A 27,042-nucleotide genomic window follows, 5' to 3' on the forward strand; every position below is an offset into this window, starting at 1 on the left:
ATGAGGTCCTCAAAAGAGAGGAGGCAACGATGCTGGAGTTGGTTTGTTCTGGCGATGCTGATCTGCCAAGAATTCCCGAATTTCCCGCTGGTGCTGGCCAAGAAAGAGCGGAAGAAACCGAAGGAGCCTAACCAATACACGGAGGCTCTCTCCAACACCACTCTTTCCAACAGTGAAGAATTGAACGGACACTCCAAGGTAAGGGAGGGAGGGGGGAGGAATCCAGCAAATTGGGGTAATTTGCTTTTCCCAAATGGTGGGCGCCCATCCCCCCATTTGATTGGGGTTTCCCCAGATGAGACAAGTTGAAGGTCGACGGGTTGGGATTCCCAAGACTTTCCTAATCCCCCTAAAAGATGGAAATGGAGCCATTGTGGTTTCCGCGGAGGCCTTTTTCAGCAGAAAAAAAGGTGGGTTTGGTGACAGTAACAGAGTTGGAAGGGTCCTTGGAGGTCATCTAGTCCAACCCCCTGCTCTTGCAGGGGACCTGTACGAGGGATTCGAACCACCAAACTGCTGACCTTTTCTGATCGACAAGCTCAGTATCTTAAGCCACCTAGTTTGGGGATGACGGTTGGATGTCTGGTTTGATGACATTCACTCTGGCGATAAGGGGTTTCAGCTGGGGTGGAAGGGCCGAGGGGGACCGTTAGGTCTGAGATCGGGAAAGCCAGCTTCTGTTATCAAAGACAGTTTATCTGACAAGACCCCTCCCCCCATCGTACCCTGCTTGTAGGATTCCTTCCCCACCCCCCAATAATCTGTTGGGTTGGAAATGGGGGCAAGGGAAATTGCTGCGATCAATCCAAGCAATCTCGTCATAACTTTTGGAGAGATCTCATGATCCAGAAACCAAAGCAAAAGGAGGAAGGGGGGCAATTCTAATTTCTATGACTCTCTCCTTTCGCCTGCATTGTTGGTGATGATGGGCAAGAAAGCTGTTCTGTTCTGTTCTACTCTACTCTACTCTACACCACTCTATTCCTATTCTATTCTATTCTTTTCTGTTCCATTCCGTTCCATTCCGCTCTACTCTACTCTACTCTACTCTACTCTACTCTACTCTACTCTATTCCTATTCCTATTCTATTCTTTTCTGTTCTGTTCTGTTCCGTTCCGTTCCATTCTATTCTATTCTATGCCAATCCAATCCAATCCTATCCTATCCTATCCTATCCTATCCTATCCTATCCTATCCTATCCTATCCTATCCTATCCTATCCTATCCTATTCAACAGAGGGATAGAATCAAGATCACGTGAAGTATTATTACCACTTTATAATGCCTTGGTAAGGCTATGCTTGGAGTACTGCATTCAGTTTTGGTTGCTGCGATGTACTGTAAAAAAGATGTGGAGACTCTAGAAAGAGTGCAGAGAAGAGCAAGAAAGAGGATTATAGGGGACTGGAGGCTAAAGCATATGAAGAACGGTTGCAGGAACTGGGTATGTCTAGTTTAATGAAAAGAAGGACTAGGGGAGACATGATAGCAGTCTTCCAATATCTCAGGGGCTGCCCCAAAGAAGAGGGAGTCAAGCTATTCTCCAAAGCACCTGAAGGCAGGACGAGAAGGAATGGGTGGAAACTCATCAAGGAGAGAAGCAACCTAGAACTAAGGAGAAATTTCCTGACAAAACAATTAATCCGTGGAACAACTTGCCTCCAGAAGTTGTAAATGCTCCAACACTGAAAGTTTTTAAGATGATATTGGATAACCCTTTGTCTGAAGTGGTGTAGGGTTTCCTGACTGAGCAGGGGGTTGGACTAGAAGACCTCCAAGGTCCCTTCCAACTCTGCTATTCTATTCTATTCTATTCTATTCTATTCTATTCTATTCTATTCTATTCTATTCTATTCTATTCTATTCTATTCCATTCCATTCCACTCCACTCCACTCCACTCTACTCCCTATTCTATTCTATTCTATTCTATTCTATTCTATTCTATTCTATTCTATTCTAAAATTCTATTCTATTTTATTCTACTCTACTCTATTTATTGCATTCTCTATTCTATTCTATTCTATTCTATTCTATTCTATTCTATTCTATTCTATTCTATTCTATTCTATTCTATTCCATTCCATTCCATTCCATTCCATTCCATTCCTCTCCTCCCTATTCTACTCTACTCTACTCTACTCTACTCTACTCTACTCTACTCTACTCTACTCTACTCTACTCTACTCTACTCTACTCTATCCTTATCCTTATCTATCCTTATCCTATCCCTATCCTATTGGCATATCCACAGGGGCAGGTCTCTGGATAAGGGGGGGATTCGACCACCACCAAGCCCCATCCCACGTAGACCAGGCTGTAATTCCAGGCTGCTGGACTACAAACTCCATACTTCCGGGGAGTTTGATGGGAGAGGGAATCCAAGCCATCTGAAAAGGCAGGTTGAGAAGGGAAGGGGGGATGGAGGTTTAGAAGAAGTGGGGATTAACTCAGGGTGGGAGAGGTGAAGGGGGAGATTTATCACATTACAAGCAGCCCTCAAGGTTTGTGTAAGCGTGCCAAGGGCAGAGGTAACTTCCACCATCTCTTTCTGGCAGCTCCTCCCAAATGCTAAGCTGGCAAAATAAATAAATAAATAAATAAATAAATAAATCAAAAAATCAAGAGCAGACAGAAGTGCTTATACCCATCCAATGTCATTAGGGGCTCCCTTCAGTTTACGTGAACTATTTTTCCTTCATTCCACTCGTTTTTTTTTTGTTGTTTTTTTTTTAATTTGATTTATATGCCGCCCTTCTCCGGAGACTCAGGGCGGCTTACAATGTGCTCAGCAATAGCCTTCATACTTTTGTATATTTATACAAAGTCAGCTTATTGCCCCCACAAACTGGGTCCTCATTTAACCTACCTTAGAAAGGATGGAAGGCTGAGTCAACCTTGAGCCTTGGAGAGATTCGAACCAGCAGTAAATTGCAGGCAGCTGTGTTAATAACAGGGTGCTTTAAACCACTGTAGTACCAAGGCTCTTTTGCTTGCCTCTTGCTTGCCTAATCTAGTCGGCCGTTTCCCCTGAATTCTACGGAAGTCGCGGCGAAAGGAAGTTAAGAGAAACTTAGCATCAATCAGCAAAGTCAAAAATAATTAGCCAGCATGTCAGGGAGCTAAGCCTGGGCTGGGATGAGAGTCCTCCAATTTATTTATTTATTCATTTTATTAGTTCGATTTATATGCCGCCCTTCTCCGGAGACTCAGGGCGGCTTACAATGCGTTAAGCAATAGCCTTCATACTTTTTGTATATACCTGCTTTGTAGGGCTTTCGCCCCCCCCAAGCGGTGTTCTTTTTTATACAAAGTCAGCTTATTGCCCCCACAATCCGGGTCCTCGTTTTACCTACCTCGGAAGGATGGAAGGCCGAGTCAACCTTGAGCCTGGTGAGATTCGAACTCGCAGTAATTGCAGGCAGCTGGTGTTATTTAACAGTGCTTTAATCTGCTGCGCCACCAAGGCTCATCCAGGAGGGAAATTATCCCCTTAATTGCAGAGAAGAAACCACCTATAAGACCAAAATGAAGTGGAAGCAGGAGGGAAAAAAAAATCAATCTATCAAAAAGAACTCGCAGGATTCAATCGTGCCTCTCACAAGTTCCAATCCTTCCTAAAAAGGAAAGTTTTCACGGAGCAGCTGGAGTCCCTCAAAGGAAGATTCCTATTATTTGATTTCCATTCCTTTATTATTTCCAACTTTCCGAGGCGACTGATGTGTTTAAATAGGAGAACAAAATTTACATTAAACCGAGACGACGTTTAAATAGAGTGAAATAAGAGTTGGATCTGTCGGGCGATGGATTGCTAAATGCGACGTGCGTCCATGATCAGACGCAGCCTATCTCCGAAATGCCAAGGAGGGAGGACAAAACCATCCTAACGGTAACAGTGACAAAGTTGGAAGGGACCTTGGAGGTCATCTAGTCCAACCCCCCTCCCTCACACGGGAGACCTAAACTAGGGATTCGAACTGCCGAACTTTCTGAATGACAAGCTCGGCGTCTTAGCCACTGAGCCACCTAGCTCCTTGGGAGCAGGAGGTAAGATTCGAAAGGATTTCCCGCTCCCTCCCACTTGTGAAATAGTTTTTCCATTCCTGAAGTTGGTAGTAGTAATGAGCGTTTTATAAAAGCATTTTTTTATATTTATAAAAGAGGATCTAACAAGAAGAGAAAAGTTATCCCACCCTCGTCTGGGATCTCCAGGCTTCTCTTGCCGTTGTGAATGATGAATTGCAAACACTAATCCTGCAGTTAAGTCCATAAAAGGCAAATGGATTTCTGAACGATTTACATAAATCATTGAGGCTTTTTGATTTATCATCCCACTGCAAGAACCCAGTGCAAACCCCATCCACATTCATGTATACCGTGTTTCCCCAAAAATAAGACCCGGTCTTATATTAATTTTTGCTCCAAAAAGACGCATTAGGGCTTATTTTCTGGTTAGGTCTTATTTTGGAGGGGAAATACGGCACTAAATGCACCCATCTGGCTGACGATCTTAACTGGGGCTTATTTTGGGGGTAGGGCTTATATTACGAGCATCCTGAAAAATGCTAGGGCTTATTTTCCGGTTGGGTCTTATTTTGGGGGAAATATGGTACTAAATGCATCCATCTGGCTGACGATCTTAACTGGGGCTTATTTTGGGGGTAGGGCTTATATTACGAGCATCTTGAAAAATCATGCTAGGGCTTATTTTCCAATTGGGTCCTATTTTGGGGGAAATATGGTACTAAATGCACCCATCTGTCTGACAATCTTAACTGGGGCTTATTTTGGGGGTAGGGCTTATATTACGAGCATCCTGAAAAATCATGCTAGGGCTTATTTTCCGGTTGGGTCCTATTTTTGGGGAAACAGGATACACCAAATAGGTCTTTCACTGATTTGATTCTTCTTCTGAGCCTAACTGACTGACTGTTGGCAGAAAGGGGACAGGTGGGGCCAAGATTGGTGGGGCCTTTTATCTCCAGAGCTTCGCAGAGCTTCGCTAGTAGTGGTGGCTCTTCTGTCCCAAGGACCGGCCCATAGATTTCCACTGCTCTCCTCTCCTCTGCTTCTGCACATCTGCACATCAGGCAGTGGACCCAGCTGTTCCTTCTCTTCGTCATCAGCCACCTCCAGACCTGGGGGCTGTTGACTCTTCATCTGAGGGCTGACAGACGGCCCAGACTCCGCCTCTGTCTCTCTCTCTCTCTCTGACAGCTCCATTCCCTGTTCCCCCTCGGAGCTCTCAGGTTGCCCTGATGCCGATCCTGACTCCCACGCCTCCTCCTCCTCCTCTGATTTGGTTGCTGAAGGGGCCGGCGGCCGACAAGCCACAACACCCTCAAAGACAGGGACTGTTACTCCAACAATTTCCTAGCACTTAATTGGACACTCGATAACCAGGGGGGAAGGTGGGAACAAGGGAAAAGTTAACCGTATGCTTTGGGCGCGAAAATCCCAGATCCAGCCTTGCTTCTTCTGTAACCACTTGGCTTTAGTCAAGTGTACTTTCGCTAACAATGGATCTTCCGTTTCTAACTGATCAAGTTGGGACATGGTAGGACAGGAAGAAGGGCTGACAATGGTCAGATAATTCAGCTGATTGACCTCACTTGTGATTTGCTATCCTGGTTATGACATGGGTGGGGGGAAAAAGCAAACTCAAAAAAAAAAAAAAACAACAACCACCCCACACAGTTCCAGATTCCCAGCCCACAAAAGATTCCCCCCCCCATTTGTTTTTTTGGGAGTTTGCAATCTGAATCTCTTTAACTGGAGATGTGGGGGGAGGCTCTGCTGACCAGGTGCTCTTGTCAGAGAACCAGAATGATCAGGAAGGTTTTTCGTCCTCCGCTTGAATCGCCACTTCCCTTTTCTTGAACGGCCACCCGACGTTTGCAAAGTTGCAGAGGATGTGGTGTCCCGCTTAACTTGCCGTCGCTGTGTCTCTTGGCCGGCGTGGAACCGAAACAGATAATTCCCCAGCTCCGAGAGGTAGCGATCACAATAGTCTTTAAAAACCCCTAATAGGTCCTTTGTTCTGACAAGAGCTTCAAAATACTTAAAAATGCCATTTATTGCTAAGCTGTGGTTGTCTGCAGCAGAACAAGGTAATTATCCTCGGTTGGTTAATTAACTAACTGGGGTAGGATTGGGAAGTAATTAACCTCCCGGAGGGGAAGGCGGGACGGGTTCCCCTGTAGACAGCCATGAAAGGCAATTCTGTCTACTGTACTTAAGAGTTGTGGGTCAATTGATTGGGAAGAGTATAAGTTTTATGACGACAACATGATTTTCCAAGCTCAGAGACCGAATTTTACCTAAGAGGTTGCTTCTCAGGAAGGAGCTGAAAAGGCGCCGGGAGCCAATGATTGGAGAGGAAAGCTTAGCAGTACAAAAGGGCCTGGATTACATTTATTTGGCATTTGGGGATGGTATCCTCCGTTGCAGGGGAAGCAAGGTTTTTTTGGCTTGCGGCCCTCCACATGAGGGCGAATTCCAGCTTCCGCAAGCTTTAACCAGCATGTCAACATTGAAGGATGATGGGATGGGAGTCCAGGGACAACAGTTCTTGGGAGGCTAATCTAAGAAGAGACGAGGTTTTTTTTTTTTTTTTTTTGAGAGGCACGAATATTAAAAATAAAAGTTTTCTTCCCTACCCCTCAATCCAAAGAAGAAAAACACACTGGCAGACTATAACTATTGGCTAAAAGAGCGTCCATCTCGGGCTTATCTCAATTGACTAGAGTGGGTTTTTTCCCTTCTCTCCCTCCCTCCCTCTCTCTGTGTCTCTGTGTCACTCTCTCTCATCTCTGTCTCTGTCTCTCTCTCTGTCTCTCTGTCACTCTCTCTCGTCTCTCTCTCTGTCTGTCTCTGTCTCTGTCTCTGTCACTCTCTCTCTCTCTGTGTCTCTCTGTCTCTGTCTCTCTGTCTCTGTCACTCTCTCGTCTCTCTCTCTGTCTCTCTCTCTCATCTCTGTCTCTCTCTGTCTCTCTCTGTGTCTCTCTGTCTCTGTCTCTCTGTCTCTCTCTGTGTCTCTCGTCTCTCTGTGTCTGTCTGTCTGTCTGTCTCTCTGTGTGTCTTTGTCTCTGCCTCTGTCTGCTTTCTATATCTGTGTCTCTGTGTCACTCTTGCCTTTCTGTCTCTCTGTCTCTGTCTCTCTCTGTCTCTGTCTCTCTCTGGCTGCTGAAGCCAACGGTTGCCAAGATAAAGAGAGTCTGGCACATTTATTCACTGGATTGTTCATGCTGGGCCAAGAGGATTAAATAATACTACCACTACCACAAAGGCAGAACGATCATTTTAACCATCAATCATGTAGCTGGTGGGGCAGTTGGGCAGCGGGCTGGCAAAGGAAGGTAGCAACACCAAGAGGGACAGGCAGTCGCCAGCCGTCCAGAGTTCCCGAGGGCACTGCCAGCCCTTGGCAGGCAGACCCCTTCGGGGTGGCTCAGGAGCCCTATTTTCTTTCCTTAAGCAGAAGAGCAGCTGTTTTGCTCATTTTTGCTTGTTTTCCCATGCCGTAACCACCTTCTCGTTTTAAGGGAGAAGTTGTTTGTTGGGTTCTTCCAACAATTTTAAAAAGAAAAAATAAGAGTTGAGGGCAGTGGTGAAATCCAATTTTTTTTTTTACTGCCGGTTCTCTGGCGTGGTGTGACTTGGTGGGTGTGGCTTGGTGGGCGTGGCAGGGGAAGGATACTGCAAAATCTCCATTCCCACTCCACTCCAGGGGAAGGATACTGCAAAATCCCCATTCCCACCCCACTCCAGGGGAAGGATATTGCAAAATCCCCATTCCCACCCTACTCTGGGGCCAGCCAGAGGTGGTATTGGCTGGTTCTCTGAACTACTCAAAATTTCCGATACCGGTTCTCCAGAACCTGTCAGAGCCTGCTGGATTTCACCCTTGCTGCTGGGGGTTCGCAGCGGTTCAGGAGAACCTCTAGCTAAGATTCTATGCAGTTCAGAGAACCCCCAAATCCCACTCCTGGCTGGCTCCGCCTACCCGTCCCCTCCCAGGAGTCCCCACATAGCCCATTTTGGATGCAGGTAAGTGCAGGGCACATGCGGAGGCTCCGGGAGGGTGTAAAACAGGCTTACCAGAACTTCAGGAAGGCCGGAAACGGGCTCGTATCCGGCCTCCTGAGGGCCTCCGGAGCCTGGGGAGGCCGTTTTCGCCCTCCCGGAGGCTCGAAAAAAGCCTCCAGAGCCTGGGGAGGACAAAAACCCACCCAGCAACCAGGCAGAGAACCCCTTGCTAAAATTTTTGAAGCCCACCCCTGGCTGTTACTATACATCTCGGTGGGGGAATGGCCCCCCAAATTTATCAGGGTGGTTGCAGGAAGCTTTGCCAGAGAAAATGGCAAAAGAGAGCCCAGATTGGGATGGAGTATGTGGGTGGAAATTGGCTCCCTTATTAAGCCAAAGACCGCTCCCACCCAATTCAACTTCATGTTTTAACTTTTCAATGCCCTCTTGAAATTTATGTTCCGGTCTCTGAAAGCTTCTGGGAAGGCAACTCTGTAAGCTCTTAAAGCAGGAGAAACCCGAGTAGGTTTTATTTAATGGGAACCCTGGAGTTATTTGCATATCGTGAGTGAACCAGAAAAATGACGCTTGAGAATCGGTCCTCTCGTTTCACGGATAGCAATTTGGGGTCCCGGGGAAAACGGTAGAGTCTTGATCCGGTGCCAGCAAAATCTGCTTGGCTGCAGGGTGTGCCTGACGGATCTAAACATTGACACTAATTATTCAATTACCGTGGAATGCGCTTAACCCTCCGCTAGGAGTGACTCGGGTTCCCCTCTTGGCTCACCGTGCAGACAGCTGTGGTTCCGCAAACATCTGCCTAGGGCAACAGAGACTAGAGGAACCCGGGAATCTCTTACAATTGGCCCCCAGTGGCCCTTTCATAAAAAAAAAAAAGGGTGGGGGGAAGGTATCCGAAGAGCCTATCAGAATCCAGAATCCAGGAGTATGAAGGAGGACTGTATCCTTAACACCTTCTCAAGTGAGAAAGATGTAGTTTCAGGAACTACACTGAAAATGTAAAGAAGGAACAGGGTTTTTTATTATGTCTCTTAGTGGACACGAAACTGCCTGGCTAATTAAATGTAGGTTTTAAGATGACACTGGGCACTCAAGATAGCGATAGCACTTAAGACTTATATACCGCTTCACGGTGCTTTGTAGCCTTCTCTAAACAGTTTACAGAGTCAGCCTATTGCCCCCAACAATCTGGGTCCTCATTTTACCCATCTCGGAAAGATGGAAGGCTGAGTCAACCTTCCGGTCAGGATTGAACTCCTGGCTGTGGGCAGAGTTGGCTTGCAATACCCACTGGGCCACCAGGAAGCAGAATGGGGAAGGAAGGAAGGAAGGAAGGAAGGAAGGAAGGAAGGAAGGAAGGAAGGAAGGAAGGAAGGAAGGAAGGAAAATAGCAATAGCACTTATATACCGCTTCACAATGCTTTGCAGCCCTCTCTAAACGGTTTACAGAGTCAGCCTATTTCCCCCAACAATCTGGGTCCTCATTTTACCCACCTCGGAAGGACAGAAGGCTGAGTCAACCATGAGCTGGTCAGGATCGAACTCCTAGCTGTGGGCAGAGTCAGCCTGAAATACACACTGGGCCACTAAGAAGGAAGGAAGGAAGGAAGGAAGGAAGGAAGGAAGGAAGGAGGGAGGGAGGGAGGGAGGGAGGGAGGAAGGAAGGAAGGAAGGAAGGAAGGAAGGAAGGAAGGAGCAGGAATAAGACTTCTATACTGCTCCACAATGCTTTACAGCCCTCTCTAAACTGTTTACAGAGTCAGCTTCTTGCCCCTCCAACAATTTGGGTCTTCATTTTACCCGCCTCGGAAGGATGGAAGGCTGAGTCAACCTTCAGCCTTGGTGAGATATTTTTATTAAAGAAAAAATAAATCTCATTTTAAGTTTTCGAGACAGTCCAGTGATTCTCATTAGGGAGCTTCTTCCTTCTGGTGTCAATTCATTTGTCTCCAACCTCCCACGAGAACAACATATTAACAGAATAACAGAGATTATTAGAAGGGATCTTGGAGATCTTCTAGTCCAGCCTCCCTGCTAGGGTAGGAAACCTTATACCATTTCAGACAGAAAGAGCTGTCCAATCTCTTCTTGAAAAGTTCCAGTGTTGTAGCATTCACAACTTCTGGAGGCAGGAAATTCCTCCTTAGTTCTAAGTTGCTTCTCTCCTTGATTAGTTTCCACCCACTGCTTCTTCTCCTGCCTTCAGGTGCTTTGGAGAATACCTTGAGTGGGGATTTTGCAGTATCCTTCCCCTAGGAGTAGGGAGGGAATGGAGATTTTGCAGTATCCTTCCCCTGGAGTGGGGAGGGAATGGAGATTTTGCAGTATCCTTCCCCTGGAGTGGGGAGGGAATGGGGATTTTGCAGTGTCCTTCCCTTGGAGTGGGGAGGGAATGGAGATTGTGCAGTATCCTTCCCCTGCCACGCCCATCAAGCCACGCCCATCACAGAACGGGTAGTAAAAAAATTTTGCATCCCACCACTGGTGGAATTGCAGTGGCACAGTTCTTCACGAGATAAATTATCCTTCCGTCCCCTTGGATAGGAAGCCAGCAGACCCGGCCTGGATAATGATCTTTTAAGATGGATGGGTAAGCAATTTCCTCGATCTTGGGGGATCCTGTCTAGCAAGGCCAATGAAAGAGCCAGAGAACTTAGCGAATGCAAGAGACCTTATGTTGCATTTTCAGAGTTCCCGCAAATTGATTGGAAGCCAAATAAGGTAGATGTTGAGAAAAATATTTGGATGTGGCTGGCTAATATATTTAGCTGCGCAGAGATATAGCATCCTTTTCATGGAGTGATGTGGTGGCCTAGAGGTGGACCTCTTGCCTCACCATCAGGAGGCTGTGAGTTTCAACCTACAGAGAGGCGGATAATTTCTCTCTCTGGGCACTCTGAGAATGTATCTGCTGAACAAAACTCCATATTGGTGACAGGAAGGGCATCCGGCCAGTAAAACACTCTGCTAGCTCCATTCAGTTGCCCCGACTCCATTCTGCAAGGGATTATGGGGTTGTTTAAATGAAGATGAGGATAGCATCCTTTTCATCTATGTTTAGAGACTCGTGGTTGAATCTTATCTTTTCATTGGTTGGGTTCTTCAGTGCACTGTATCTTTTGACGGCTTAATCAGAAATGGCATTACGTCCTAGCAAAGCACATACAGTTTGCTCGTTTCTTTTCCCGGTCTGTGGGCCAGTTGTCTATGTTAAGTCCGGACACGAAAAGAGAGGCAGGATGATCGTAGTGAAGTAGAACAACCGTTTATGGCAGGCAACAGGGAACAACAACAAACTAACTACGAATTGAGAACTGCCCAAGGCTGCAGCTCCTTTTAACCGGGAGCTGTCCAGCATGTCAGCCACTTGATGCTTGTTTATTTTCCCGCCAACGGGAAAATGAACCAATGAGCGAAGGCCTGATGTAAGACTCACTCCTACTTGCATATTCAACAGTCTATAGTCTTGGTGTTCCCCAGCTGTATTTTATTTTTAAGAGCACTGGTATTAATTGCTGTTTTGTAAATCGATACAGCCACTTCGATACCTCATTGCTGGCTTTTGACTCCCATTCTTCTTTCGGTGGAGTGATTGCCATCTTACTTTTTCTCTTTCATCTTGGATCCTTTTTAATTCCCACGGAGATGCAAATCTTTTTTTTTTTTTTTAAAAAAGGACGGGGGAGGGAATCTGCAGGCTATAAATTTAATAACCCCTCCTTCCTCTATGGAAATTTTGCTTCTTGGATTTCAGATCCAGAATTGGGAACTGGAAGGTTCATAAGGCAATGAATACGGGGATGAAAAATCTCTCCGCCAGCTTGCCTGCTTGCCGGTCACCCGTGTTGAAGAATCTCAGTGTCACCTGTTTTACTCTTCCTTCCTTTAGATGCTAGAATCCCCAGACCCGCGCATCACTGATCCACGCCGGACATGGATTTCATTTGTACAGCGTCCGGGTGAAGACAGCAACTCCAAAAAGAAATGCAAAGGGAAAGATAAAAAAGTAGGTTATTTCCGGAAGCTTTTGCTAGCTGGTAATGATAATGCTGACAAAGATTTTTTATTTTTAACGACCTCATAATCCCTCTTCCAAATCACTCTCCCCATATCTACTATTTCAGCTCCCAGGAATGTCCCCCCTCCCATCTAATCTCCTAGGGGATATTATCTTCAGGGAAAATAAGTAGGTGAGAAGTCAAGCGTCCTCTTGCCAGCTGCCCCCCTTCTCCTTCTTATGTCAGCACTAGAGTAAATGCAGGTTGAAGTCCTGACAGCGGGATGAAGTTGGGGCAACTGAATGGAGCTGAGTGTTTACTGGCCGGTTGCCCTTCCTGTCGCCAATGTGGAGTTTTATTCAGCAGATACATTCTCATTGTGCCTGGAAATATCTGCCTCTACCTAGGATCGAACTCACAGCCTCCTGATTGTGAGGCAAGAGCTCCACCTCTAAGCCACCGCACCATTCTAATGCTGACAAAGATGATGATGATGCATTAAAATGATGCAGACTGACTGATTGACTGACTGATTTTTGATGTTGCCATGCTGTTCCATGATGCTATCCATCCTAGCTGAGTCTTTGGCCAACTCTGTTGGCCAAACAATCCCTGGCATTGTGTCATTTCCCCGGTCGGATATCCTGTATGCCCTGGGGAAAAAAAGACTGCAGGGAATCAAGCAATATGGAACAATTCCCTGGAGAATTGTTCAGAAGCAGTGGGGGGAATGATCTTCAAAGTTTTTGGCCCAGCTTAACAGCATCCCTTGATTTTCTTAGACCAGGTCCAAATCAAACCATGAATTTGGGACTCGGCTAAACAAAACGGCAACTTCTCCTACGGCGTAAGAAAGTTTCTGAACATCTTCTCTTTCTCCATCTTTTATTTTCTCCCTAGCGCGGTCTTGCTGGACCTCCGGGTCCTCCAGGTCCTCCAGGGCCCCCTGGTCATCCTGGGGCTGAAGTCACCCATGAAGTCTTAATGCAAGAATTTAAAGACATGTTAAAAGGTAAAGCAGTTCTTTTCCAGCTCTTCGACTTTACTAGAAAGTGAAAGATCGGTATGGAGTAATCGCATTTGCCATCCTTTCCCCCCACCCCCAGAAGCCACTGAACGGCGGGCATCTCCAGTTCTCCCATCCCATCCCAGTGAGATGCCGGTGATATTACCGCCTCTGGAGGAGATCTCCTTCTACCGGCGAGTGGAGGAAGCCTTCCATTGCAAACTCAAGGGGCAAATCATCGTGGACAAGAAAACTTTGATGGAACTCCAGAACTTTCAGATGGTGAGGCCAAGCAGGAAACTTTATGAGGTTCTTGGAGAACGTCTTTAACACCACACCACAGAGTTTGATTACAATGCAAATAGCAATAGCATTTAGACTTATATACCGCTTTACAGTGCTTTTACAGCCCTCTCTAAGCGGTTTACAGAGTCAGCCTATGGCCCCCCCAACAATCTGGGTCCTCATTTGACCCACCTCGGAAGGATGGAAGGCTGAGTCAACCTTGAGCCAGTCGGTCAGGATCGAACTGCTGGCAATGGGCAGAGTTAGCCTGCAATATTGCATTCTAACCACTGGGAAGGAAGGAAGGAAGGAAGGAAGATAGTAATAGTACTTAAGACCTATATACCGCTTCACAGTGCTTCACAGCCCTCTCTAAGCGGTTTACAGACTCAGCCTATTGCCCTCAACAATCTGGGTCCTCATTTTACCGATCTCGGAAGGATGGAAGGCTAAGTCAACCTTGAGAGGGTGAGATTCGAACTCCCAAATTGCAGGCAGCCGGCAGTCAGCAGAAATAGCCTGCAGTACTGCACTCTAACCACTGCGCCACCATATAGATTTAGAGTGGATTAGTAAGACTAGGGTATGAAGCCACTGGAACGGAGCTTGATCTGAGCGAGACTTCTTAGTCCTGATAGTACAGGTAGTCCTCAAATTACGACCGCAATCGAGCCTGACGTGTACGTTGCTGAGGGAACCACCCCACTCCAGGGGAAGCATACTGCAAAATCCCCATTCCCTCCCTCCTCCTGGGAGAAGGATACTGCAAAATCTCCATTCCCACCCCACTCTGGGGCCAGCCAGAGGTGGTCCTCGCTGGTTCTCCGAACTACTCAAAATTTCCGCTACCGGTTCTCCAGAACCTGCTGAATTTCACCCCTGCAAAAAAAAAAACCTACTCCGTCTGTGTATCCATGTGATCCTCAGCAGTTGAGGTTGCTCAGAGGAGATTTGCGGTAGGATCTGTAGGAAAGCCATGGAACTGTATTGAATGTGTGTTTGGCTTGTTCCAACATTTGTTCTCTTTTGCGCTGGGGTTACATTTCTCCCCCCCCCTCTTTGTATGAGTTCTTATGAAAGACAGCGCCTCTGTTCCAGTGCTTGTAGCAGTTTAGCCTTTAAGAAAAAAAGAAATGTATAGGGGAGCAGAGATTAGGTGGGGGGGAGGGAAAGTGTCTCTTGGAGTCCAGGCAGGGTCAAAGTTCCCGGCAAGGATAACGTTGGTGCCACTGTAATTGGCGTGAAGAAGACATCTTAATAGCCATCAGTGCACAGGCGAAGGCTGAATTGAGCCAGGCTGCAGCTTTTTCTAATTGGGCTTGGCAGATTCTCTACACGCCTGCCCTGCCAGCCAGCACAATTCGTGCCGTCTTCAGCAGGGGGCCGAGCCAGGTGGGTTTAGAGAGCATTCCTACGATGATGTATCCGAGGCAGCGGCTGGCTGCCTGTGGGCCCAGCCGGCTCCCCCGATGACAGAGTCCTCGGCTGGTGGCGATGAAAAGAAAACGAGGCCTAATGTCACGAAGGTTTCAACACTTTTCATCGATGGGCGCGTCCGCAGCCATCTCTGCACAGGTCTCTTTAATGGGCATTTGATCCTCCGTCAGCGAACTGCGTTTAACAAACTGCAATTATGGTGGTTTTAAAGTATGTTTTCTTCGAAGCCGCTTGGACAACAGCCCTGCAAGGAATGGCACGTGACCGCCCAAACTTAAGAGAGGGATGAACAATCTTAATTCAGGAATGTTGAGCTTTTAAGTCGTCAAAAAGGAGCCGTCTGAAGCAGGGGTGAAATCCAGCAGGTTCTAACAGGTTCTGGAGAACCGGTGGCGGAAATTTTGAGTAGTTCAGAGAACTGGCAAATACCAACTCTGGCTGGCCCCCGAGTGGGGGTGGGAATGGAGATTTTGCAGTATCCTTCCCCTGGAGTGGGGAGGGAATGGAGATTTTGCAATATCCTTCCCCCAGGAGGGGAGGGAATGGAGATTTTGCAGTATTCTTCTCCTGGAGTAGGGAGGGAATTGAGATTTTGCAATATCCTTCCCCCAGGAGGGGAGGGAATGGAGATTTTGCAATATCCTTCCCCCAGGAGGGGAGGGAATGGAGATTTTGCAGTATTCTTCTCCTGGAGTGGGGAGGGAATTGAGATTTTGCAATATCCTTCCCCCAGGAGGGGAGGGAATGGAGATTTTGCAATATCCTTCCCCTGCCATGCCCACCAAGCCACGCCCACAGAACCGGTAGAGAAAAATTTTGGATTTCACCCCTGGTCTGACATACGTGGAGAGGAATATCGGGAACTCAGCTGGCACCCCTACATCCGTCGAAAGAGTGTTTAAAAAACAAAATTAAGACGGAGGGATTTTATACCTGATGCAGAGCAAGGAGTTGGACTAGATAATCTTCCGTAACGCTTCAGATTCTAGCATAGAGTAAACTGCGGCCAGCCTACCATACTGATTTGATACCGCTTTATAATGCCTTGGTAAAATCACATTTGGAATATTGCATGCAGCTTTGGTCGCCTTGATAAAAAAAAAAGATGTGGAGACTCTAAAAAGAGTGCAGAGAAGAGCAATAAGGATGATTAGAGGACTGGAGGGTAAAACATATGAAGAACGGTTGCAGGAACTGGGTTATGTCTAGTTTAATGAAAAGAAGGACTAGGGGAGACATGATAGCAGTCTTCCAATATCTCAGGGGCTGCCCCAAAGAAGAGGGAGTCAAGCTATTCTCCAAAGCACCTGAGGGCAGGACAAGAAGCAATGGGTGATAACTGATCAAGGAGAGAAGCAACCTAGAACTAAGGAGAAATTTCCTGACAGTCAGAACAATTAATCAGTGGAACAACTTGCCTCCAGAAGTTGTGAAGGCTCCAACACTGGAAGTTTTTAAGATGATGTTGGATAATCATTTATCTGGAATGATATAAAGTTTCCTGCTTTAGCAGAGGGTTGGATTAGAAAACCTCCAAGGTCATTTCCAACTCGGTTATTCTGGTTTTTTTTTTTTTTTTTTTCTGATTGTGCTCCGCTGTGAAATATTCAGGTGTAGGAGGATGGGAAAATTGAGGTTGGTATGCAATGCTTTGAGAAAGTGTAAGATAGCTGGCAAGAATTCTAAACAGCGACCAGCTTCGCATTCCTTCGAAGCAGCCCTGAGAGAAGGAATCTTAGCTGACTTGGAAGTGAAATGCCTTCGAATTCAACAAGGGAGGCTTAATACAACCTCCGTGGGACTTTTTCACCCAGTCTTACAATTGAAGGGAAATGAATTATTTTATTCCGGCATCATCATCATCATATTTTCCTCTAGATAGACCACTGATTCCAAACACCGACCAGTCTTTGGTTTTCGACGTGAGATCAGAAGATAGCTGGGGGTTTGAACCTGGGATCAGATTAAGAGCCAAAGTGGGGATTTTACTGCTTAGCGACGCCACGGAAAGAATAGCAAAGCATTGTGGGACAGTGGAATCGGTGGTGAAATGTAAAATTTGTTACTACCGGTTCTGTGGGCGTGCCTCTGACGATCCCAGCTGACTTGCCTGATCGGCAGAAGCTTTTTTTTTTTAAAAGCCTCTGACGATCCTAGCGGACTTGCCTGATTGGCAGAGGCTTTCTTTTTTTTTTTTTTTTAAAGCCTCTGACGATCCCAGCTGACTTGCCTGATCGGCAGAGGCTTTCTTTTTTTTTTTTAAAGCCTCTGACGATCCCAGCTGACTTGCCTGATCGGCAGAGGCTTTCTTTTTTTTTAAAAGCCTCTGACGATCCTAGCGGACTTGCCTGATTGGCAGAGGCTTTCTTTTTTTTTTTTTTTTAAAGCCTCTGATGATCCCAGCTGACTTGCCTGATCGGCAGAGGCTTTCTTTTTTTTTAAAAGCCTCTGACGATCCTAGCGGACTTGCCTGATCGGCAAAGGCTTTTTTTCCTTTTAAAAGCATTTTTTCTATAACCTCTTCGGCCGAAGAGGTTGTAGAAAAAATGCTTTTTAAAAGCCTCTGATGATCCCAGCTGAGCCGCGCGATCATCAGAGGCTTTTTTTTTTTTTACTTTTAAAAGCATTTTTGCAGTCAAAGAGGTTGTAGAAAAAATGCTTTTAAAAATAAAAAAAAGCCTCTGATGATTGTGCAGCTCAGCTGGGCAATGGGGGGGGGCAGGGATTTTTGCTACCGGTTCTCGGAACCACCCGCCGCCATCGCTACCGGATCGGGCGATCCGGTCTGAACCGGGAGCATTTCATCCCCGTGTGGAATCAGAAGCTTAGGATGGCTCCAGGCTGAGATGTGATTCGTGTCTGACTTAGCGCTTGGGAGTTTTTAAAAGAGAAATCAGCAAGGAGGTGGAAATTTTAAAAAAGGAATTTGTCTTGTCCCATTCCCCAGAATGAAACGAAGGACGGTGACTCTGTATGTTTGTAGTGTTTGAATCCAAAAGGATTCAAACAAGTTGATAATATGTGCGCTTGGAAGTGGGGAGGGGGAGATGTTTGGGGCGGCGCACCTAAGCATCTCATGGCTGCATTCCCCCTTCCTCAGCTGTAATTAAACCAATTTTGCAATTTTTGAGGCTTAAGGGCTGTGTCAGGGAAAACTGGCAGATTGTTCTAACTGGCGAGCAGTTTAACCTATTAGCAGCATCACGATTAATTCCATTCCTTCCCAGAGCATCGCATTAATTCGTTCCCTTTTGTGAGTGTGTTGAGAGAGTGGGAGGGAAGGCGACGTGAAGAAACAGGAATGTTTTTTCAAGCAGCAATTTACTGGTGCCGGGGAAAACTGCTTTCTATTTTCAAGTCAGCGGTTTTGAGGGGAATTAAGTCACTGGCTCTTAAGATATATATATATATATTTGGGGGGGTTTAATTGGTTTTAATGAAACAAGGCAAGAAATTGGAGCTGTCAGAAAGCGCTGCCATCTCCAGAGAAGAGGGGAGTAAAACTTAGCAGGGGATCAAAGAACTGTGAGGAATACCGAGACGAGACAACCCCGCGTCTAATTTCTTCCTCGTCCGCTGTCTAAACCGGTATTTTTTTCCCCCCCAAAAAAACCTTGGTGACTTTTGAGATAGGTGGACTTCAACCCCCCACCCAGAATTCTCCGTAATGGTTGGGAAATTCTGGGAGATGAAGTCCGCTCGTCGTAAAGTTGCCAAGTTTGAAAAAAGAAAAAATTGTTCTAAGATTATAAATAAGATTATACATTCGACGCAGGAGCCGTTCATGGACACAGCGCACATCCCGTCGTAACCTTTTGGCAAACGGGCAATATAGATTGTTTGCTTCATACAGGGGGGAGGTTTAAGGATTGCAATCAGCAGTGGGTTTCGTATTTCGTTCCTACTGGTTTGCCCTGCGCACACATGGTCATTTTTGCATGCCTTCCAGACATGCGCCCAGCTTTTCACGCATGTGCTTTGCTCGCGTGTGCGCCTTTCGCGCATGTACCGGGCCTGAAAAACTTGCCTAAATAGGACGGCATAGAGCCCTACTCTCTTGGCCTTACTCCTGAGTCGTCCTCTTTGCTTTAGCTGCTCCTGCCTTCTGGCAGCTCTTCTCATGCGTGCATTAGGAACAGGCTCCTCCTGTTCCTCTGCCTCTCTACTGTCAGCCTCTGGAGGCTCCGGAGTCCGCACCTCACTCCCCGATGGCCCTGGCCCCATCTCTGCCTCCGACGCAGAGCCCTCATCCGGGCCTTCCCCAGCCTCCAGGACTGGCCCCTGTTCTTCCTCAGCCTCATCGTTTTCCGACTCCACTGCCAGCTCCGGCTGGCTGCTGATGGACCACAACAGAGCCAAAACTAACAATAAACACGCCACGCTGGGTTTATTTTAACTTAAGTCCGATAATCTTCCCTGCACGCAGCTCGTCTAGAACAAGTCGCTTGTCGGGGAGTTGCTAAACCGGCCGGCTTCAGGCCTGCTCAATTGCCCCGACACGCTTTATAAAATAACAAGGAAAAGAAAGACCCCGAGAGTTAACCTCTGCAGAAGAAAGTAATTTAGGTTGCTTTGAGGGAGGTGTGAAATTGCCTGGAGCGCTTTTGAGCTAGTCATCTTTTCTTTCTTATTTTTTTTTTTTTAAAAAAAGACTTTTTTGGCTTCTTTTGAAATCCCACAGATGTTTTGCAGGACTTAAAAACAACAACAGATCTCTAAGTATTTGTCCATTTGGCTCTGCTGTTTTTCTTTCAAAGGTTTTCCCACCCCCGCCTTCTCTTTATCCTTCTTAAATTTGAAATGTTGGGGAATTGAACCTGCAAACCGTTGAACATTAGGATGTTCAAATCAGTGATGGAATTCAAATTTTTTTTTTACGACCGGTTCTGTGGGCATGGCTTCGTGGGCATGGCAGGGGAAGGATACTGCGAAATCCCCATTCCCTCCCCACTCCAGGAGAAAGATACTGCAAAATCCCCATTCCCTCCCCACTCCAGGGGAAGGATATTGCAAAATCCCCATTCCCTCCCCACTCCTGGGGGAAGAATATTGCAAAATCTCCCTTCCCACCCCACTCTGGGGCCAGCCAGAGGTGGTATTTGCCAGTTCTCCGAACTACTCGAAATTTCTGCTACCGGTTCTCCAGAACCTGTCAGAACCTGCTGGATTTCACCCCTGGTTCAAATCACTGAGGTCAAAATCCTCTCCGCCTTAGCGGAGAGAGCCCAAAGACAGACTAAAGGTACTGACCCTTTTGTAACTCACAATAAAGATCTTTCCAAAGTTCTGCAAATAAAAAATATATTAAAAAAAAAATTCACCTAAGGTTGTGCAAAATCTTGTTTTCGCTGACATGTTATTGTCCCGGATTGCTTGACAGCGAGGATTTGACAGCTTCCGAAACAATTTTTTAGAAAACTCAGTAGATACGTTGCTCTTAAATGTCAACGCAAAGAGTCAGGGATGGATTGTGGATAGGAGACCACCAGGAAATCATCACGGAACAAAACAATAGGAAATCCCTTCAGTTTTGCTGCTAAGAAATAGCTCAGCACCATCATCAGAAGTTGAGTTTTAGGGTCTTACCTCTTCACGCGACGTCAGTCGTTCTTTCCCAAACTAGGCAACAGAAAGCTGAGAGGAAGCACGACCTGGTTTTCCAAAATCCATATAAATTCTGGGTGGGAATTTGTGACCTGCTGCCAATTCTGTCAAACCTGATTGGACGATAGAAGAACAAACGGCACAATAAACGACGACAGTTCTGCTAAAAAATATCTCCAGTCTTTTTTCATTCAGCTTTACCGAACATAAATTGTTTTGCATTTTTTCCAGAGGAAAAAAATAAATGAAGGACTTATGTAGTTATGAAAGTGACTGGGAGGGGCAGAGAATCACATGACCCTCTCCTGAATTTTTTGCAGCCTACCAGTTTCCCAAGGGAAATACATCTGTGGACTGGTTTTTTTTTTTAAGATCAGGAAGCATAGAGACTATACAGGAGTCAGCAACCTTAAACATTCAAAGAGCCACAAAGGTCCTAACCAGGAGCCCCCGTTCAATTCTGGAGCCGACCGGAAGTCCAGTTCCCCCACCATAGAGTCTCCTCCTAGCACGGCATCCTTTTTCCTCTGCTGGCCGGAAGTCCGGTTCCCCCACCATAGAGTCTTCTCCTAGCACGGCGTCTTTTTTCCTCTACCTGTCCTAACCGAAAGCCCTATCAATTGTGGAGCCAACCAGCAACAGGGAGCCTCAGCAGAAAGAGCCACATTTGGCTCCAGAGCCACGGGTGGCCGACTCCTGGACTAATAGAAAGTAGCTGTTAGCATTCCAGATGTTGACAATAAAATAAACAGAAACACTTTCAAGAAAATTTGAAAGAAATTTCAAAACGCTCTGAAAGTTTGGTTTAAACCCCTCCACCCCACCCCAAAAGTTCCTTTTGTACAGGAATACAATTTTCAGGAAGTTTAAAGGCCAATTTTTGGGGAGAAAAAGAAAATCGGAAAGCCTGAGGACAGACGTAATGTATATAAACCTAGCTGATTACACCTCTTGCATATTATGGAATGGGAATAAAGAATGGTTGAACTGGTAGGAATAATATTTCAATTCTATTTCCCCCCCCCGCCCCTTTCTCACGCAGCCTTTAGCCAAAGGAGCTTTTCTCCGAGGATCCGGATTAAATTTAACAACTGGGAGGTTTACAGCTTCGGTATCTGGCATTTATCAGTTTTCAGCCAACGTCCACGTAGGTAAGTGATAGAATTAATTTATGGTATGGGTTCAAAAACTATTTTTTTTCCTTTCCATGGGCGATTTTCTGGTTTAAGAGAATGGATATTACCCCCACTCCAAATCTATCCCACCAAAGATCAATGACCAGAAAACACGAGATGGCTTTTGCTCAAAGAATGGACAGAATAAAATCAATGAAAGAGTTCGATATACATTTTACACTCATATTCAAAACTCTTCTGGTTGATTTTATACTGCACCGTTATTTTCAAATGCTTATAATTATTGGGTTGCTGCTTGGATAACCATGGGCATAAAAATCCCTGCTAGCTACAGATCCTAATACATTTAAAGCTTAGGTTTTTACTCCCAGTAACTTCTATATTTATCATGTCGCATAAAGAAACATTTCGTGGACAAAGAAAAGGAAGAGTGGCTAAATTTGTCGACTGTTTTTTCCTCTCGAGAGAACAGTGAGGAAAATGTATGAGATTCACAGTGTGTGTGAGGAAGTCAAAGCAGTGGCACCTACTGTATTTTTCGGACTATAAGATGCATTGGAGTATAAGACGCACCTTACTTTTTGGGGAGGAAAATAAGAAAAAAGCTGATTGGCGGGTGGATCGAATACCCCCAATCAGCTGTTCCCAGAAGTGAATTTTAACAATAGGTTTATTGGTTGTGAGCGTTGCGCCTTGCTTTTTTTTTTTTTCAGCCTCTGAAACCTCTGTTTCAGAGGCTTTTTTCCCTGCCATTTCAGAGGCTTTTTTTCCGAAGCTCTGTTTTGGAGGCTTTTTTTCTGAAGCTCCATTTCAAAGGCTTTTTTTCCTAAAACTCCGTTTCAGTTTCAGAGGCTTTTTTCAGCCTCTGAAACCTCCGTTTGAGAGGCTGGGCGGGGCAACATTCAGAATATAAGACGCACCCAAATTTTCACCCTCTCTTTGAGGGGGAAAAGATGCATTTTATACTCCAAAAAATACGGTAATTGATGCCAGAGATGGCCAAGGACACAGCATTCATGCACTAGCTTAGTTACACAATGCTTTGTGGTGCTGAATCTACAGGACCTTGGACAGCTCCAAGCATCCAAATTACTTTAGCCAAGGCTATTTTATCCTTCTTGGGGAGTTTCCTCTTTCTCGTTCGTATCCCTGTCACCTATATTCTATAACAAAATGGTTAACATGAAACAACAATAACAATAAACACATAAAAGTATAAAAGTAATAAGAATTATTATTAGTAATAAAAGACAAGATTGAAATTCCAAACCCCTCCGGTTTGCAAACTGTTACTGTAATCAACTCATAGAACATTTACCATGGCTTCAATCCCAAATCATTCCAAATATGAACCCTAATTGGTTCCCGGATGAAAAGATCCATGTTTATTTCTTAATAACCACTTCTTATCGATGGCTGATTAATTCAATACAATAAGACCAATCTCCAAAGTCAATCTATCGATTGGCTGTCGTCCATCCTCAGCCTTCCAGCCTTCCGAGGTGGGTAAAATGAGGACCCAGATTGTTGGGGGCAATAGGCTGATTTTTGTAAACCGCTTAGAGAGGGCTGTTAAGCAGTGTGAAGCGGTATATAAGTCTAAGAGCTATTGCTATCTTCAAATATTCCTTTGTATCCCAAATGATTGTGTTTTCATTGTGGCTGGCCTTGGGAAGTGAAAGGAAGATTTGGGTTAGAGTTTTTTGGGGGATAGGTCTTAATTTAAGGGAGGGCCTCTCCTGGTTGTGCCTATAGGCTCAGAACTTAGTTTCACTGCTTTTATTCAATTGCTGCATACTGTAAGGCCAATAGCAATAGCACGCAGGTTTATATACCACTTCACAGAGCTTTTACAGCCCTCTCTAAGCGGTTTACAGAGTCAGCCTCTTGCCCCCAACAATTTGAGTCCTCATTTGACCCACCTCGGAAGGACAGAAGGCTGAGTCGACCTTGAGCCTGGTGGGATTTGAACTGCCAAACTGCAGGCAGCCAGCAGTCAGCAGAAGTAGCCTGCAGTACCGCGCTGTAAACACTGCGCCGCCGAGGCTCAGTCCAATCCAGTTATTTCCTTTCCTTCTGTGTCTTGATTTCTGCTCCCAACCATATTTATAATTCCTGAAGGTGGGGACAGAGAAGAATGATAATCACCCTTCATCCAATGATGAAGTAACATTTATTATAACCGGGCCCAGGGATCGTGGTCAGGATGTAAAAACTAATTGGAAGGCCAGTGCTGGAAAATTCATTCCTTTTGCACTGAACATTCTTGAATGCTTAAAACAGAAATGATTTCTTTTCAACATCTTTCTTTTTCTTTCTTTCTTTCTTTCTTTCTTTCTTTCTTTCTTTCTTTCTTTCTTTCTTTCTTTCTTTCTTTCTTTCTTTCCTTCCTTCCTTCCTTCCTTCCTTCCTTCCTTCCTTTCCTTCCTTTCCTTTCTCTCCAAGACCACAGTGAGTTGAAAAGTAAACTGCAGCTTCGAGCAAGAGACAATGTCCGAGTTTTGATCTGCATTGAATCCCTCTGCCACCGATATACGTAAGTGCATCGAATTGCTGGAATTGTGGGTTTGTTTTTATCCTGGATCACCGGAGATCTACCACAAATTATCTTTTGGCATTTTAATTCGGTTCCTCCTGCCTCTTCTTTCTGCAGGAACTGTCCTTCCCAGGTGCTATGAGCTCTTTCTTTATATATTTTTCTATTTTGATAAGCGTCCTCTTCCTTATCCCATCATTCCAGTTTATTCCTTCCTCCAATCAGCTTTTTCCAATCTCGGTAGCCTCTTAGCAGAATTCATTGGGCCTCTTTTGGCTCCATGGCCCATACATGCATAAATACAGCACAAACTTAAAGTAGTTTTATATTTCTGGGTTAATAGCCTCTTTTGGACACTGTATTTTAGTAAATACTATAGCAGCCATTCTCGGGATGCGGTGGCTCAGTGGCTAAGATGCTGAGTTTGTCGATCGAAAGGTCGGCAGTTCAGTGGTTCGAATCCCTAGTGCCACAGAACAGGGTGAGTTCCCGTTACTTTTCCCAGCATCTGCCAACCTAGCAGTTCGAAAGCACGTAAAAAAAAAATGCAAGTAGAAAAAATAAGGACCGTTGGTGGGAAGGGAACAGCGTTTTGTGCACCTTTGGCGTTGAGTCATGCCGGCCACATGACCACGGAGAGGTCTTCGGACAGCGCTGGCTCTTCGGCTTTGAAACGGAGATGAGCACCGCCCCCTAGAGTCGGGAACGACCAGCACATATGTGCAAGGAGAACCTTTACCTTTATAGCTTGATGTCATCTCGGTAGTTACATCCTGGCCAGCAAATGACTGTCTCCTTCTTTTTTTGCATCTACCTAGATCTTTGGAGGTGATTGCTGGGCTGGAAAGCAACAGTAAAGTTTTTACGGTTTACGTTCATGGATTGCTCCAACTCCAGGTAAGGATTATGCAACAGATGGTTTCGGATGAATTCTGAGTTCCAAGAATTTTGCTCACAATCTCTTTTCTGCGTCCAAATGTTGCCAGCCACACACTCTCTCCAGATGTGTCCAGTTGTCCTGTCTAGTGAGTCCAGTGAGTTCCAACCAGGGCACTCTAGGAATTTGCACTAACTAAAGGCTGGGTGTCAGAGGGACACCAGGTAGATGGTTAATGTCAGAAATCTTTTGTGACCAACTGAGTGAGAATAACAGAGTTGGAAGGGACCTTGGAGGTCTTCTAGTCCAACCCTCTTCTAGTTTGGCATCCGTGTGTAATGTCGCATTCATTTTTCCTTTTCTTTTCTCCCATATTCCTTCCGTGGCACAGGCTGGACAATACACCTCGATCTTTGTGGACAACAGCGCCGGGGCCCCCGTTACCATTCAGAACGGATCTGACTTCATGGGCATGTTTGTGGGAGTCTAACTCCCAAGACCATCTGCCACCGAGAATGGAGGGTGGGGTGGGGTGGGGAGAAAACGCCTCTGGCCATCGGATGGAGAAGCTTGAACTCTGAACCCTGCCTGCTCAAAGGACCCATCTTCTCTTCGCCATTAGCCGAATTCTGCAGCCGAATGAAGCAAATGTCTTTCCCCACCCACCCACCCAAGGAGGCCTAGCAACAATCCAAGAGAGAGAGGATAGACTTCAACGTGGAATCCAAAACCCAGATATAATTTTCCTTCTTTTGGCAGATTCAGATTTTTCCATCTGAGATCCAAGGAAATCTCTGATCCCAATAAAGGGGGGGGGGGGCTGAGAATATGCTGGGCATCAGAGCTTATTGGTAGAACCAATGTTTCTCCCATATATTCAGGAAGGCAAAACACTAGGAAATCAAGTGCCCCCTGTGCTTTTAGTATTATTTTGGTCTCAAAGTACCTGCAATGAGGGTTCATCTAGAAAGGTATTCATTCCCCCTGTCTACAGAAGAAGATAAAGTACATTGAAAAAACCGTAGGACGTGTCTGGAGTCTGGACCCTTTCTGGATTTGAAAGCTAAATCCTGCCGACCCGATGTGGGAGACCTCTAGGAATCTGGTTGTCCAAAAAAAGAATCTCAGAAGGCGACAATGGCAAACCATTCTAGTGTTGGTCTTGGGAAATGCTGATGGCCACAAGTCATGGTTTGGGGCACTACTACCCCAGCTCAAAATAGTTTTGGTTTTTAATAGATTGGTTTATCTCCCAGATCAGTGGGATCAGAAAAGATCTGCCTGGTCTTTGGAAAGCTGCTGCCAGTTCACGTGGACAAGCTGATGGGCTAACACGCAACTAACACGTTTCTTACGTTCTCCGTCTTGTGTTTTGAAGTAGCCAACCCAGATGATTGCGGGAAATGCATCAGTAGGGCAGTCCAAACTCACTCCCTTTTCCGATCCTGAGTATCGTGCGATAAGCTGAGAATGGCCCCAGAGTTCTTTCTCTGTCCCAATTCAAAGCAGGACATTTTTTAGATCCTCTTCTCGTTAGTTTGAAGATTTGGGACCCTTTTTAGATTTATTGTAATATTTAAAAAGTGCTTGCAACCTAGAGCCAATTTATGCCTAGGCGAAAAATTCTTCTTGTAAGTCATTTTATTTCGGAGTGGCTGATTTGACCTTGAGTCTGCAGGGCCCTCCATAAACATCTTGGAAAGGAAGTGGGTGCACTTCGATTGCAGAAAGACCCAGTTTTAATTCTCAGGTCCCTGGAAAGGGCTGGTGGGGCTTCCTACCAGGGGTGAAATGCTACCGTTTCGCACCGGTTCGGGGGGACCGTTTGTAATAAAAGCTACCGGTTCGGGGTGAACTGGCAGTAAAAAAATGCTACCAATTTGTCCGAACTGCTATTTCCAACAATTAGCTGTGCTGCGCAATTTATAATCGCTAGAAAGCGGGAAATTCTGCTTTCTAGCAAATCTAAATCGCGCGGCACAGTCGTTCCCTTTCCTCGCTGTTCTACTTACCTTCTTAAGCCTCTTTTTTCCGTATGAAAGGTGGAAACCTCAGAGGATTTCACCGCTGCTTCCTACCTGAAATTCTGGGAGAGCAATTGAAGTGGCTCAGGAA

General features: G+C 45.7%; 1 protein-coding gene across 1 annotated transcript; it reads left to right on the plus strand.

The window, feature by feature from the left end:
* Positions 1-25,417, plus strand: C1QTNF12 (C1q and TNF related 12). The gene is made up of 8 exons (XM_070956215.1): positions 1-198; positions 11,938-12,054; positions 12,947-13,058; positions 13,153-13,334; positions 21,421-21,529; positions 23,960-24,050; positions 24,869-24,947; positions 25,319-25,417. Exons 1-8 carry the CDS (start codon positions 1-3, stop codon positions 25,415-25,417), a joined length of 987 nt encoding a protein of 328 aa, XP_070812316.1.
* Positions 25,418-27,042: the final 1,625 nt, after the last annotated feature.

Source organism: Pituophis catenifer, unplaced genomic scaffold, assembly GCF_029215685.1.
Source record: "Pituophis catenifer annectens isolate HBS135680 unplaced genomic scaffold, rPitCat1.0.hap2 SCAF_18, whole genome shotgun sequence".
Taxonomy (NCBI): Eukaryota; Metazoa; Chordata; class Lepidosauria; order Squamata; family Colubridae; genus Pituophis; species Pituophis catenifer.